This window comes from Balaenoptera musculus, chromosome 19 (genome assembly GCF_009873245.2).
Source record: "Balaenoptera musculus isolate JJ_BM4_2016_0621 chromosome 19, mBalMus1.pri.v3, whole genome shotgun sequence".
In the NCBI taxonomy this organism is placed as follows: Eukaryota; Metazoa; Chordata; class Mammalia; order Artiodactyla; family Balaenopteridae; genus Balaenoptera; species Balaenoptera musculus.
In genome coordinates this window covers 55023179-55038539 of record NC_045803.1, presented here as the reverse complement: position 1 = coordinate 55038539, position 15361 = coordinate 55023179, and the positions used below count along the sequence as shown (strand labels likewise).

The window sequence follows — 15361 nt, the reverse complement described above, 5'->3', positions numbered from 1 at the left end:
TTGGGTTGTCTGAATTCGCCCAGTTCACTCACTGTGCATGTATCACAGTCTGACTCTAATGATACGAGGAGGAGGAATAACTGGCTTTTTCGTGGCCCCTACTTTGTGCTCGGCACTGTTCTAAATACTTCGCATACATTTACTCATTTAATCCTTGTGACATCTCTGTGAAGCTGATACTATCATGAGCCTATTCTACGTCTGAGGGAACTGGAGCAGAGGTGGCAAGCGTGGCACTGGGAATCATGCCAAGGCATCCAGCTCCAGGGCAGTGTTCTCAGCCTTCCTGCATGGTAGCCAGGGCCCTGAGTTCCAGAGCTCAGAATCGAGACGAAAACAAACACAGAAAAATGAGATGGTTAAAGTTTAAGGCTATGATGGGGGCCAGCCAGGCAGGGCTCTCTGAGAAGCATGGAGGAAAAATCACTTAACCAGCCAGGGGACAGTCAGAGAGGTGTCCCTGAAGAAGGGAAATCTTGGCAGGTCCAGAAGTTTCAAAAGAGTTAGCCCTGTCAATTGGTGCTGGCCATGGGGCAGCTGGGGCCATGGCGAAGAGGGCATAATCCAGACAGAGGAATGGCCAGCATGAATGGGAGGGAGAGCTCGGCCAGTTCAAGAAACCACATGTGGTTTGGTATTGGGGGGTGGGGGCAGAGTTCAATGCAGGGAGTGGTATGAAAGGAGGGACTCAATCTACTCATGCATTTATTCAAAAGACATTTACTGAACACCAACTATATGCCAGCACTGTGCCAGGTGCTGAAGATAGAGCAGTGGACACACCAGGAAGAAAGGAAGGAAAGCAGGGAGTGAGAGAGGGAAGTAGAAAGCAAACAGACTATATTCCTGCCTTCAGGGAGCTTATAGTCTCATCAGGGAGCCACACTTTAAACATCTAAATAAGGAAGTAAATGCTTAATTACCAACTGAGAAGAAGGCCAGGAAGGAATAGAACAGGTGCTAGAAGTGAGACTAGCAGGGGAGACCCTCCTTTGGAACGGGTACCAGGGAAGGCTCTTGGAGGGAGTAACATTTCAGCAGGTCAAGCCACTTAGAAGTGAAAAGGAATCAGGCTAGACTGCAAAGGACCTTTTCACACACATATAAAGACTTCAGAGGGCTTCCCTGGTGGCGCAGTGGTTGAGAATCTGCCTGCCAATGCAGGGGACACGGGTTCGAGCCCTGGTCTGGGAAGATCCCACATGCCACGGAGCAACTGGGCCCGTGAGCCACAATTACTGAGCCTGCGCGTCTGGAGCCTGTGCTCCGCAACAAGAGAGGCCGCGATGGTGAGAGGCCCGCGCACCGCGATGAAGAGTGGTCCCCACTTGCCGCAACTAGAGAAAGCCCTCACACAGAAACGAAGACTCAACACAGTTATAAATAAATAAATAAAAGAACGTGAATTTCTTTAAAAAAAAAAAAGCAAACTGGGCTATTCATTTCAGTAAAAAAAAAAAAAAAAAAAGACTTCAGAATTCATCCCAAGGGCCAAACAGCCTGATGAGGAAGTAAGGGCCCATTAGGCAGAGGAGTGATGGGATCAGATTTGCACTGATAACCCCAGTCTGGGGGCAGGGAAGCCTGATTCAAGCCTGTAGCCTGTGGGCCTCCACAACTCTCCCTTCTGCTACATGCATGTCTCCTGCTTTGCTCATGAGACCCAGCTGCCTGGGTCACAGGTGTCTAAATTCTACAGTTGCTTAGAGCGTGAACTCCCACATTTCAAAATGTAGCTGGTAGGTACAGTCTCTTTAGCTCCCAAACTCAATTCAAAATAAATTCCTGCGAGCTCTGTGATGTTCTTACTTCCCAGCCTGACTTTACTGAGTTCTTATTTGACGTCAGAATTCGGTGCCATAATCTACAGTTATGGAAGCTACAAATTCTTAAGTTAGAAATAAATAAATAAGTGGCATATTTTTTCCCCAGGCTTGAAACGTGTAGATGAGGTTGATGAGTCCCATTTACACAGCAGGTAAAGACATCTCTATCCAAGATGCAAAAGGAATGAAACACAGAGCTTTTCCATGTAAACCTCTGGAGTTCTATATTCAAGGTAAAAATAACTAGCCAATTAATAAGTAAGTAAATAAAAGCAAATGCTCTCCTGTCTTCATGTTCACCATTGCCAGGCAGTGAGGGACAGCAGATCTGGTGGGGGCAAGCCACAGCCCTGTCCAGACATACTTCTGTGAGTCAAGTTCAGGATCACATTCCACAGGCTAGAAAACACCTTTGTGCACACATGGTTAACCTCGGCCCCCTCCTTAACCATCCCCCCTCGTCTGTCCAAAGACAGGGGATTCAACTGCTCCTCCACCCGTGCAGATCTAAGATGATCTTACACGGACCAGGCAGGTACTAGCTTCTGGGTAACCCATTAAAAAGGCAGCAATAGCTTGAGCGTCTATAATTAAACCATTAACAATCAGACTTCACAGATTTGGGCTACAGGCTTTCCCGTGAAATGGGGTCGCAGGGAGCAGGTAAGGTAAGAGAGGCACATCCTTTTATTAAAGAATTGCTGGGCTCCAGTTACTGCAGCTGAATTGGGCTTCACTGGGGTTACATTTTTCTTAGAGAATCCTTCCTTCCCAAACATAGTGATGTGAAACCAGCCACTGTGACATCTCTCCTGTTTTGATTGTGCTGGGTGCCCCAGTGCCCTTGTTTCTCTCTTTGGCCTCACTTTCTTCTTCTACCTCTAATCTCTGGTTTCTGTGTCATGGCCTCAGAGAGGACATTTAGCCCATGGTTCCTTATCCTTTCTCGAGAGGTTCTAAAATAATGCCATTGATGGGACATGTCACCTGGTGTCTGGTGCTGAGCCCAATGGAATGATTCTGTGATAGAGGCTCTATTCTTATCCCTGCTTCGTAGATGAGGATGTTGAAGTGCAGGGAGATGAGTGGCTTGCCCAAGGTCACGTAATCATAAGTGGTGGAGCAGAAATTTGAACCTGCTTAAGTTTGACACCAAAGCCAAAGCCCCACCACTATGCTGCTTTTCCCCCAGATGTTTACCCAGATATCCATCCCTGTCTCTATCAAGATGTCCCCAGGAGCCACCAACTCAACGCATCGAAGCTGGACTATTCACCTTTCCCAACCACAATTCCCTGACTGGTCCAATCCATCTCCATCCTCCTAGGCTAGACAATTTGGAATCATTAGGACGCTGAATCTTGGCTCTTTCTTCCTTCAAACCACACCTTCCACTGGTTGTTCCCCTCCATCGCTACTGTATTGCTCTAACTCATGCCCTCACGTTTGGACCCATGGGTAGCCACCCAAGGGGCACAGTCTTCTGGTGGCAGGAAGGAGAACGGGTGGAGAGGCCAGAATCTCAGTCTCATTTCTGCCAGTTTCAAGCTAGGAGATCTTGGCCAAGTTCTCATATCTGTAGGAAGGGCTGCCATCAGCAGCCTCACAGGGGGTTGTGAGGGTTAGAAATAACGCCCATTAAAGCATACCCTGAGATGCACACACTTACGAGAGTCCCGCTAAACAATACAGGCTCTCACTCACCTCTTTGTGCCTCGGTTTACCCCAGTTTGTAAAATGGGAACAGGAGCATGTGCCTCATCGGTGGTGGGGAGATTAGATGAGTCAGCCTCTGTGGCCCGTAGTGCAGCACCTGGCACACAGTAAGCGCCATGCACGCATTGGCTGTCGTTACCAGCCCCACCTCCCCTGCCCTCTCGCTTCCCTAAAGGCACAGAGCAGCCTTCACCACTGCCTCCCTACTTGGTACTTAATCAACATACACGTTCACTTTCTCTCCCCATCCAGGAGCTGAGCTGACTAGTGTACTTATTGCTTTCCTTCTCTAGCAGCTGGCCCACTTTGCCACACAGAGTAGGGCTTCAAAAATACCAACTGGGCATCCATTAAGGACTGTGCTTTCCTTAGAGGGATTCTCTGGCTAGCTATTTTGTTTTCCTAGCCTTTTCTTTTTTTGGACTTTTTGTATTATGGACACATCTGGGCAACTTCACAAGGCCGATTTTCAAACCTCACAGAATTACTGGAGGCAGGAGATGAATGCCCCGTTCAGCTGGAGCCTGGCCAACTGACCAGGACAGCAGCCTCCACTGTGCTTTATAAGAAGCAAACGATTGCAGCCAAGCTATGTGGACGGTGTGTTCAGAAAGAGACAAATGAGAAACAGCCGGGGCTCCAAGGAGCTTTGCCTCCAGAAGGGTGTCTTTCTAGAACTCAAGAGACCAGCTCTTCAAGACAGAGTCTCTTGGTAATGATCCTGGGTCTCCAAGCCCATGAAAGCGAAGTTTTGTCCTAAGAAGTGCCTCCAATCCCTCTGCTCTGCTTTGAGCTCAATACTATGACACTGTCTGTTCCAGATTTAAAGACGAGCTGTCAATCACGATGAACAATATTCATCTAAATACATCCCATCCTGCATGTGAACCCCCTTCTGTGAATCTCTGAGCCATTTACTTGTTCCCAAGAAGCACTTCGTGCTGCACATTCTGGCAGTTTTGTTGCTTTAGATATTTGGAAGTCATTTATATCACGAGTTAGTGAGATGCTGTGAAAATGACCACGGCTAAGTGAGAGATAAGCTCGCTTTTGTGGTGCCAATGGATTTCCACACTGGTATGTATTCACCAAGATCCTATTTTCTTTTGAAAACATCAGTGGCACACTGTGGATTCATTTGTAGCTTGCTACCTACCCTTAACTCAGATTCACAGATATGAAGGGGAATTATGGAGCTTGTCCAGTCCAGAGATGGCAAATATATTCCAGCCGTAGAAACATCTCTAAATGACCAATGGATAGTAGCTTCCAGAAGCATTGTATTGGGAGAGATACTCAGGTCAAGCCAGGGGTGATTAGCAATATCTGCCACGTATATGGTGACAGAGTGGGGCAGCACACATGCCACTTATTTGCCATTGAAGACTGTTTAACCCCTCTAGTCTGCAGATATATGATTCTTTCAAGATCACACAGACAGCATTGGCAGGAAAGCAACACTCACATTGTCATTTGTACTGTCTCTGCTCCCCAGCTGTGGAATCGGTGTTCACTCCACCACTGAACAAAATTAGCAGATAAAGCAGGGTTATGGGGAGCGTGGCAGATGGAGGAAGGCAGTGGGAATCACAGGCTTTAAAAAACTGGGTAAGAGCAGGCCAGCAGCATGTAGGAAAAGGCTAGCCGCACCAAGCTGGGGACATGCCATTATTATTGTTATTATTTTGCCTGGGTCTTGCTGTGTGTCTTCCCTTTCTATAATCGAGAAGCCACAGAGTCTCTGAACTCCTGGTGAAGCAGGAGTAGGTAAGTCCATTGTACCAAATGTTTCTGGATGACGCAATCAGGAAGCCTGAAGGGCACTTTGTGGCATTCCTAAAGTCACATGTGTGCAGGGGCAGAGATCTGCATACATATGCATGTGGAAAGGAATGGGCACCAGTGCATGGCAAAGGGGCAGCGCCATATGCCATGGTTGCCTCATATACAACTCCAGTGGGCGACTCTGGTTCTTGCCTGCCCAACATCCATTTCCCTTCCTTAGATGACAGCATCCTAACTTACTTTGAGTAACTAACGACCCTTTTTTTCACTCTCAGTCTATATACTTTAGGTGGGGCTGAGTCTACCCTCGTTTGGGGGCAAGGCATGTGACCCAGACTTAGCCAACCAGAGCCTCAGGACCAAATGGACACAGTAACTGGCTCAGGGATGGACACACGCTCTAAGGAGAGCCAATGAGATTCGGTTTCAAGCTTGGGTTGGCAGTATCAGGAAGAGATGCTCTCTCAGGTGACATCAGACTGAGAAAATGAAGTGGAGCTGCTGAGACCTCCACACAGGGAAGCAGGGATGGTTGGGACTGTCTAAGAGTAAAGACAGTAGAAGGAAAATGGAACCACAGATGGATAAGACCAAAGCTGATGCCGTCATCTGGGCACGGATACATAGCCATGCTAGCAGGCAAAGCTATCCCTGAAATATTTGTCACATGACCCCAAAAATTCCCCCGGCCACACTGTTTTTTGAGTTAGGTTTCTATCATTTGTAAACAACAAAAGAATCTTGACCAATAATAAACCAAAGACCCATTTTCCCCAAAAGACATACAGACCGCAATGTTCCTCCTTGGACCCAACTTATCCCAAGCAGTTATATTACCTGCAAGGAGCCCCGGATGTCTTTCCCTCCGACAATCACGAGTTCTGCCATGTCTTCCGCATGGGGAGTCCGGGCGTGGACGAATAGAGTCTTGCCCACTGCAGTTATGTTTCTCAGGGCGACTAAGCTGCCATCATTGTTCACCTTGAAGTATGGGCTTGAGACCTCATAGTGTAGCTTGTCATTTCCCTTACAGTCACTGAAGGTCACTGGCAAAAACAAAACACATGAACAGAAACAGGAGTGTGAGTAGGTTGGGCAGCTCAGTCCTGGAGCTATCTTTGACCATTAAATGTGGATTACCACTCTGCATTCCAGATCCACGAATGCTGCCCCTTATCCCACAGCACCCTCTTGTAGCCATATGGCTTTGACTGTGCTGAAGGACCTCACTCAATCAAGAATCGTCCTTAATCACCTCCCATGGCCCAGGCAGGTGCAAAGCCCTTTGATGCACAAAGAGAACCTCTTCCCTGCCCTGGAGTGTAGTGAGTTAAGCGTACAGTCAGATATGGTGGAGTGATGTTTGAGGACACAATCTCCTCCCTTCTGTATGAGGTGCTGTGGCAGAAGCAGAGAGCTCAGGAGCCTTGAGGGACAGCTTCATAGACACGATATTTGAGCTGGGTCTTGAAGATGAATGGGAAATTAGAAGGCCCCTAAGAGGGTATTGGGGTTCTAGGTTACTCAAAGGCATGGAGGTGGTGAAGTAACAAAACAGACTCAGAGAAAGAGAACTAACTCACTGCACTGGGATCAGAGGTGGACTTGAAATGATGCAGGGATGGGGAGGTGGAGAGGCTGGAAATGAAGCTGAACATGTCCTTTAGATACAAATTAGGAAATGCCGCTAAGTTAGGAGGCTGCCTCATAGCCCTGAACTATTTTTAGTGTGGACAGGGTCAAGGTCAGGTGTGTGTTCTGGTCCATAGCCCTGAACTATTTTTAGTGTGGAGAGGGTCAAGGTCAGGAGTGTGTTCTGGTTCCAGGGTAGATCAGTGCTTCCCACAGGGCTGGGGTGTATCGGAATCACATGGGAGATTTGTTTTTTAAGTACTGAGCACCCAGTCCAAAGATTCTAATTTAGTAGCTCTGGGTTCTAGAGAGCGGTTTGGAGAAGGGCAAGAAGAGAAGCCAAGAAAACTGTTAGTTTGGTGTCATACCCATGATGCCTGGCCCAGATTAGGACAGTGGCTGGATAGATGTGAGGGCACTTCCTACAGCTGCATGGCTAGGTTGTGTCCGAGAAGCAGCCGTCCTGGCGGAACCGCATGGAGCTCGGGGCCGTTACCATGAGCAGCAGCTGTGACAGCTGATCTATCACGCTTCCCTCTGCAGTGCATCTTTACTTAGTGCACGACTCTGTTACTACAGGTATCACCACTGATTGTATGTACGTGTGTGTGCCCGTCTGCCTTCCTCTGTAAACTCTGCGGACCCTGGGGGTAAGCGTGGAATTGTATTACCTGCTTTCTTCCCCACCCCCACTTTTGTTTTCTTAGCTCTCTGCTAAACAGGCTCGTTTGTTCGTTTACTAAACCTTTAATTGGAGCATAACACAGATACAGAAGAGCACATCAATCAGAACGTACAGCTCAATGAATTTTTCACAAAGTGGGCACATCCGTGTACCCAGTGCCCAGCCCTAGACACAAAATATTACCAGCCCCCCCTTCCTCCCCCTCCCTGAGTAAAATCCCTACCCTCCTCCCCAAAGGCTACACTATCCTAACTTCTAATACCATAGATTAGTTTCATTTGTACTTGCACTTCATGCAAATGGAATCGTAGAGTGGGTGCTCATTTGTGTCTGCCTCTTTCACTCAACATTATGTTTGTAAGATTCATCCAAGTGGCTGCAAGTAGCACAGTTTATCCTCGTCAGTGTATAGAATTCCATTATGTGGCCATACTGCGTCTATTTATGTACTCTACTGTTGATGGGCATATGGGCTATTTCCAGTTTGGGGTTCTTAAAATATTACTACCAGGAACCTTCTTGTGTGTCTTTTAGTGACAATATCTACCTGGGTCCAAGTACACTGTTAAAGCCATATAATTGTCTGCTGAATTAAGCTGATCTTTCTATTCTGGGACCATAATTCTTATGGTGATAATAACCATTTTAGCTGATCATTATAATGGCTAATGTGAATTGAACACTTTCTACACATGAGACTCAGTGCTAAGCATTTTACGTACATGACCTTATTTAATCTTTACAACAGTTTTGACCCCCTCCCTCCACAGTCTGTAGATAAAGTAACTGAGGCTTCTGAGAGGGCGAAGGAGGTGCCCAGCACGCAGTCTGTAAATCATAAAACCAAGATTTGAACCCTGGTCTGTCTGCTTTTCACCACTACCTGATCTCAGTAAAGACAAAGCCCTGTTGTAAAACACTCCCCTCCTGAAATCCCAGCAGAACCTGCATATAATGACGTGCGTCCCCAGCTCAGTCCTGCTCCCACATTCCCGCCCAGCCCGGAAGCACTTCACAGGGTGCCAGTGCCACCTCGAGGTCCCTCTGTGTCAGGGCTCCAGCGCCTTTCCTGGCTGCCAAGTCAGCTCTAGGGGCTTCTCTGTAGTGTACACACATGGGATCTCTTGGGAGTCTGCAGTTCTCAGACACTTGTTCACTTCCTCTGACCATCTTCGTAGCTAGGAGCGATTGGGCGTGGCTGGGTCCAGGTTTTGGAAGTGAACTACGAAGGAGAGACATGGCGGTTGCTTTCACTGTCACCATCAGTTAGTATCAACCCACTGAAGGCACACTGCTCAGATGACAGGGCCCGCTTGGGAACTTGTTGTCTATTTTGCCAGGAGGCTGGTTCTGGCCTTAGTCCCTGGGCAGGATCAATGAAGACAGTCTCAGCTGGGAAGGGATGGAGGCTAGGGAAGGCATACAAAGGCTAATATGGTTATTATCACCACAATAATTATCTTCCCAGAATAGAAAGACTCTGTAGGGGTTCTAGTTTCACAGGTAAAGTCCTTCCTTCTTCCCTTCCTTCCTGTCTTTTCTCTTTCCTTCCTTCCTTCCACAAATATTTCCTGAGCCCAGGTTATGCCAGATGTTGGGGTTATAATGTTGAACAAAGATGGACACAGTCCCTAGCTTGAAGTCTAGTGTGAGGGTGGAGGGGTGGGGATGGACATTAATAGGGGACTTATTACAGGCAGACAGAAGCACAACATGTGGAATGGCCCTGGGGCATTCAGGGAGCTGCAAATAAGCCAGCGAGATGGGCACAGAGAGCAAGGGAGAAAGCAAAGAAGAGAGAAGCTGGTCCAGGAAATGTGGGGTCTGGAAGGCCACATAAAGACGTATTTCTTGAAGGAAATTTGGACCCGTCCATCACAACTGTAGAACCGACTTCCCTCCTCTTGAGTCTCATACAGTTCTGGCTCCCCACGCAAAATAAAGCTCAACACTCAAGGCCCTCCCTGTCCAAGCTGTCCACTGGCCCCCCACTGGCATCCATCTTCACTCTGTGTCTCCCACGTTACCCACTTCCGCACCTCCCGACAGCTATGCTACTCTCCTACCCCTTCGGTGGATTGTATTGCTCCCTCTGTGCAGAAGGTAAATACTTCCCAGCTTCTTCACCCTGTTAACTCTATCATTACCTCATCACTAACTCTATCATTCTTGGAGAGTCAGCTTGGGTCACTTCTCCAAATATCCTCTTTGTGTTGCCAGCGTTTCCTGTACATAGTGAATTTTATATCATATCATATCAACAGGTCCACTCTATGTATCTGTTTTCCCCATCAGAACCAAGGGCAGAAATTGGATCTTATTCTTTTATTCATCTCCAGCAATGAACAGAAAGCTTTTCCATACAGGAGGCCATCAATAACAATTCCACTTAATTACTCTCTCGGGGCTAAATGATGCCCTAGTGGTGGTGGAGCAGGGGTCCCTCTTCCATACTGGGCGCAGAAGATACTGCAGGCAAGGCTGGGAACTGAGAAGGAAGGCCCCTCATCACCTCTTGTCTTGGTTGAGTCCAGCAGTGGAGCCAGGTAGGAAATGAAGAACTCAGCCATGGTCTCCCCTTACTTCCCCAGGCTCTGTGTGCATCCATTCATGACAGCACTTAGCCTCCTGTGCTTAGCTTTTTTTTTTTTTTTTTTTATTTAATTAATTAATTTATTTATTTATGGTTGTGTTGGGTCTTCGTTTCTGTGCGAGGGCTTTCTCCAGCTGCGGCGAGTGGGGGCCACTCTTCATCGCGGTGCGCGGGCCTCTCACTATCGCGGCCTCTCTTGTTGCGGAGCACAGGCTCCAGACGCGCAGGCTCAGTAGTTGTGGCTCACGGGTCCAGTTGCTCCGCGGCACGTGGGATCTTCCCAGACCAGGGCTCGAACCCGTGTCCCCTGCATTGGCAGGCAGACTCTCAACCACTGCGCCACCAGGGAAGCCCCTGTGCTTAGCTTTGACTTAGCTCACTGGTGGAAGTCAGGGGTGGTGCCTTATCTTCCCTCATAATCCCAATTAAGCTTCGCATAGCCACTAAGCATAGTTGGGATCGGTGTGTGAGTGTTGAATGAAGTTTTGACAAAGAACAGTAACTTGTTATTTACTGAGTGGCATCTGAGTGCCAGGCTCTGTGCCCAAGACTGTACATTCAGTCTCTCCTTTTAGCCTCATAGCAATTCTAATCTATAGCAGCATTTCCCAACTTTTTTTCATTATCTCCCCTGACCCAGGAGCGTTTTTAGATGTTTTTGTCTAATTGCCACCATTCTCATGAATTGTCAATGTCATAGACATACTGTATACCAGTTTATTTACTGCATGTATATGTGTACTCTACACACACACAAAGTACAATTTTTGCCTCTCTCCCAAGAACCCATGTCACCCCTTTGGTGACATAAAGCCCCACTGAGAATGCATAATCTATAAGCATCATTTCCATATTATGGGAGAAAAGACTGAGCCTTGGAGAGACTAACATGCTCAAGGCCACACACCCAGAAAAGGCAGACACCTGGTCCCAGTCTGATCAGACTGCATCTATAGTTCAAGCTCTCAGCACATCCATTTCCCAGAAATGATAAATGAGAGGAAAAAGGGCAGCTGCTCCCATCCTGTCCCCTCAGGCCTCTCACCGATCCCTCCAGGTCGTCAGAGGTACCAGGTGAGGGCATACTGAGAGACCACATCTACATTCAGGACCTGGCACACAGTAGGCCCTCAATTTATGCTAGCTCTCTTCCCAACTTGTGCTATCAAGTAACTAGGGTTGCATAATTGGGTCTTATATATTTTAGACACCTTTTACCAGTTCAGGAGTGAGTGCTTTAGACTGTGGGCCTTTTTCAAGCCTATGAGAATCACCTAGAGAATATTTTTAAAAAGTAGCAATACCTGTCCCAACTCCGAACCGAGATTCTAACATAGCTAGGCTGGGGTCCAGGCACTAGTATCTCTTTAAGACTCCCCAGATGCATCTAATGCAGCCAGGGCCAAGAACTAGGACCTTGGACAATGGATTCTTTGTCAAGATGCCAGGTTTCCACATTTCCCAGCGATTCCTGGCACAGAGAAGAGGGTGGGGACCCATCATGCCAGGAACTGCTATTCTCGTGCCCTAAGAAGAAGCAGTTTTAATGGTAGGTTTCTAAGCCGTTTTCCAATCCTGGCTCATGTGTAGTGGCCCTGAGACCTTGGGAAAACCACCTGTCCCTTTAACCAAGGAACAAACAACAGTACCTCCCCTCATAGGTACTATAATTCTTACGGTGAGCATTAAACAAGATATGTACCTAGGTACATAAAGCACTTTGGACAGACCCTGGTGCCCCATGAATAAGAACTATTCTCATCGTTATTCCTGTAATTCTGGACATTAAAGGAGCTTCACTTTCCTTTTCTACACAGCTTCCTTCTTCTAGCTGGTTTTCTGCCTGCCTCCTGGGTCCTTCCACCTCCTTCTTGTCAGGTACCCATGTTCTGGCCTATGCGGTTACCATGGGAATGGTTACTACAGACATTTCTGCTGAGGCTAAAGGAGTGAGGCAGATGATTCTGATCCAAACTTGCCCATCTTTGGATCCTCCCACTTTTCTTGGCAAAGCCCTATCTGTCTCACATGAGAAGTCATGAAGGAAAAATGACATCAAAGGAGTGAAATTACAGTGCCTGCCCATAGTGGACGCCACAAAGTGATGTTAAATATTCTTCAAATGGATTGTTTGTAAAGATAACAGGCCAAAAATCCAAGTCATTCTTTTTTCTAAAAGAGCGACGCTGTGCTGAGAATCTTCTATTCACGATTGCAGTGAATCCTCACGTTACCCATTTGAGGTGAGGACTTTTTTCCTCTGGCAACCGAGACCTAGCGTGGCCGAATGAGGTTAAAGTCAGTTAGTCTAGGCTGGTCTGCCTAAGCAAATGTGCTCCTTCCTTCAACCAACTAGCTTCCAGATTCACAGTCTAGCCATACTTTCATACCTGATCTATTATTCATTTAATATTTTTCTTTTAATTGACTCACATTTTCATTTACAAAATTATTTGAAGATAATCTTTATAGTTCATGATGAATGTGCCAAATGTGTTTTTTCTAAAAATGTTAAAATAAATTTAAGAAGTCAAGTAAAAACATATGTTTGTCCATGTATGCACTAAAACCCTCACAATGATGTGTGTTCCATTCTCCAGAAATGGTGGCTTGGGCTATATTCCTCCCTCATTTGAACAAACGCATGCCTGGCTCTACCCTACTCAGGCTTAAAATCTAGGAGGGCTCTGATATAATTATATATGATTATCTGATATAATCTAGGAGAGCTTCTGATATTTGAAATAATATATACAACGTGAGTAATGAGGTCATGAGAAAGACACAAACCTTAGAAAAGGCACAAATCTAGACCACGTCAACGATCGTGTTTTAATATTAATCAAAACAGAAATAGGTCACAACACTCTTTGTTTCTTCTTCCTCCTGAAGGAAACAGACTCTACTTCCCCACTGATTGTAATCTCACCTTAAATTTCCTATTACAGGGCACAATTGATAGGATCAGCCCGCATTGTCTTACATTATGAACTTTGTTGACACAATCAAAATATCAGTGATTCTCAAACTTTTAAATAGAGATCAAGCCAGTGCATGTTTCAGGGTGCAGAGTTCAAAGAACATACGAAGGATGAAATTGAATAGTCTATGTCTATTTTTTTTAAAAAAAATAGATGTTTCTATAGAGACAACCTCCTAAGTAGCTCAGAATAACACCATGAAGATAATTGAAAGGAAAAATTCTAATAAACAATTAAACTTGTGAACAAATATTGAAAACCTCTATCTGAGGGGGAAAAGGAGCTATCTGTACTATTCTGAACCTACAAAGGACTTCCTTACATAGTTTATCACTGGCATTTAAAATAGCTTCTGGAAAAAAAATTATACATATAATATACTGTACATGGGGATTTATTGGAATCAATTGCACAACATCATTCTTCGAGATAATCTTTGAACACCCCAGGAGACGAAAGGGGGGAAGTAAACAATCCCCACCTGGGGGAAAAATGCAAATTAGGCGAATGGCACCACTCAGAGTTTCAATTATGCTTTCAGCATGTTTCCACTCAAAATGTCCTCTGGGCTTAATGCAAATGTCAGAAAAAGACAAACTTTAGCTGGGAGACAAAACCACAATTGAAATGGGAAGTTTGGCTTGTGAATTAAGGGGCTTAATCTTCCTGACCTTGATTTTATGCTTTTCTATTTCTTTCTTCTGAATGTGGTTCTTAGGGATGGAAATGGAAAAGGCATAGAATCCTTACCATCTAGAAACGTGTGAGGAAGCAAATTAAGCCATATTATGATCCCAGAAACTGTAACAATGCAGATGGATTTAAATTTACCTGCAAAATATAGAGCAGGCCTGCTCATGTAGATAGGTATGAACTAAATATGGAATCTGTGCTATTCTTATAAGTGCTTTGGGGTGAGTCTGTGATCCATGCACTCGTATCTTACATGGGCAAATGGTCCTAAATACATTATTCACATTTGTAGAGACTGGTCTACACATAACTTTAGGGCCTCTCAGAGTTGGTGGCCTGGTGGAGTCTCGGTGGCCAAGACTCCACTTGTACCCGTGTGTGGGGATATGTGACGATCAGTAGTAGTGTGGGGTTGGAACCAGTCAACCTGGGAGGTGTATTCCTCCCACAGTCAGACGCACTTGGATCTACTTCTAGCAAACTATACTTGCACACAGAAGAGAATGGCTGTTTCAGCAGTATGCTGGTTAAAAAAAAGAAAACAAGCAAAAAAAAAATGCAGAATGTATGTCGTTTACTCCCTCTTAAGACTGTACCACATATCCTGGTACTCATAGCTCAGTTAGTCAAACAGAATTCAATTGCTCCATTTAGCATGGAGGGCCTGCATATCCATTGATCTGCAGAGTCTTCGCTGGGGCATGGAAAGCCATGTCTTTCTAACAACTGAAATAGCACTTAGTTCAGAAACATCACATGGACTCTGCCCAGGATACAGACCATCACTTATTGCTTTTCACATCCTCAGTAGGGTCCAACTTTCTCTGAAAGAACTCAAAGGACTTTAGTCCAGAGGCTCTTTGGATTTGCCCAAGTGAGAGAAACAGAAAACATTTCCTTCAGTTTCTCAGAACACCCTCATTACTCAAGCCTTCTAGTCAATCAAGGTTTCATTAACATATGTTCAGTCCCACCCACGGTGGACCAGATCCCTGTATGATACATCCTCCAGCCTTGATTCTGTGTACCCTCCTGATTGCTGAATGCACGGAACCATATCCTGTGTTCCATGTTTGGCCTGGAGTCAGCACTGACATCCACAGAGCTTCTGTAAGGTTCTCGGCATGTTCCTAACCACGACTGATTATCCCAGCGGTGGATTTCACCTCCAAAGGCTTTGTAGATTTGATAGGTGCAGAATGCACATGAAACGGTCTTAATACATCGCATGTGTCAATCCCAAGTTTGATAAAATAGTTTCAATTCTATCATGTCAGCCAAAGACATCGTAATGAATGATTCCATCAAGTGATCTTCAGCAGAAACCTATTTTTTGCCATGTAAACCCTTAAGGGGCTCCTCCTGGAAAAAGAGCCCACATCTGCCTGCAGGGGATTTTCTCTACCTACCATTAAAAACTGAGCTGCTAGCTCTGGATTTAGTCTTTTCT

General features: G+C 45.9%; 1 protein-coding gene across 1 annotated transcript in view; it reads right to left on the bottom strand.

Moving 5' to 3' along the window:
- Positions 1 to 15361, bottom strand: part of CDH13 (cadherin 13) — a 1023676-nt gene that overhangs the window by 635027 nt on the left and 373288 nt on the right. Inside the window, exon 3 of the mRNA XM_036832418.1 lies at positions 6165 to 6373. Within this exon, the coding sequence (XP_036688313.1) occupies positions 6165 to 6373 (209 nt within the window). The remainder of the gene's footprint in view (positions 1 to 6164; positions 6374 to 15361) is intronic.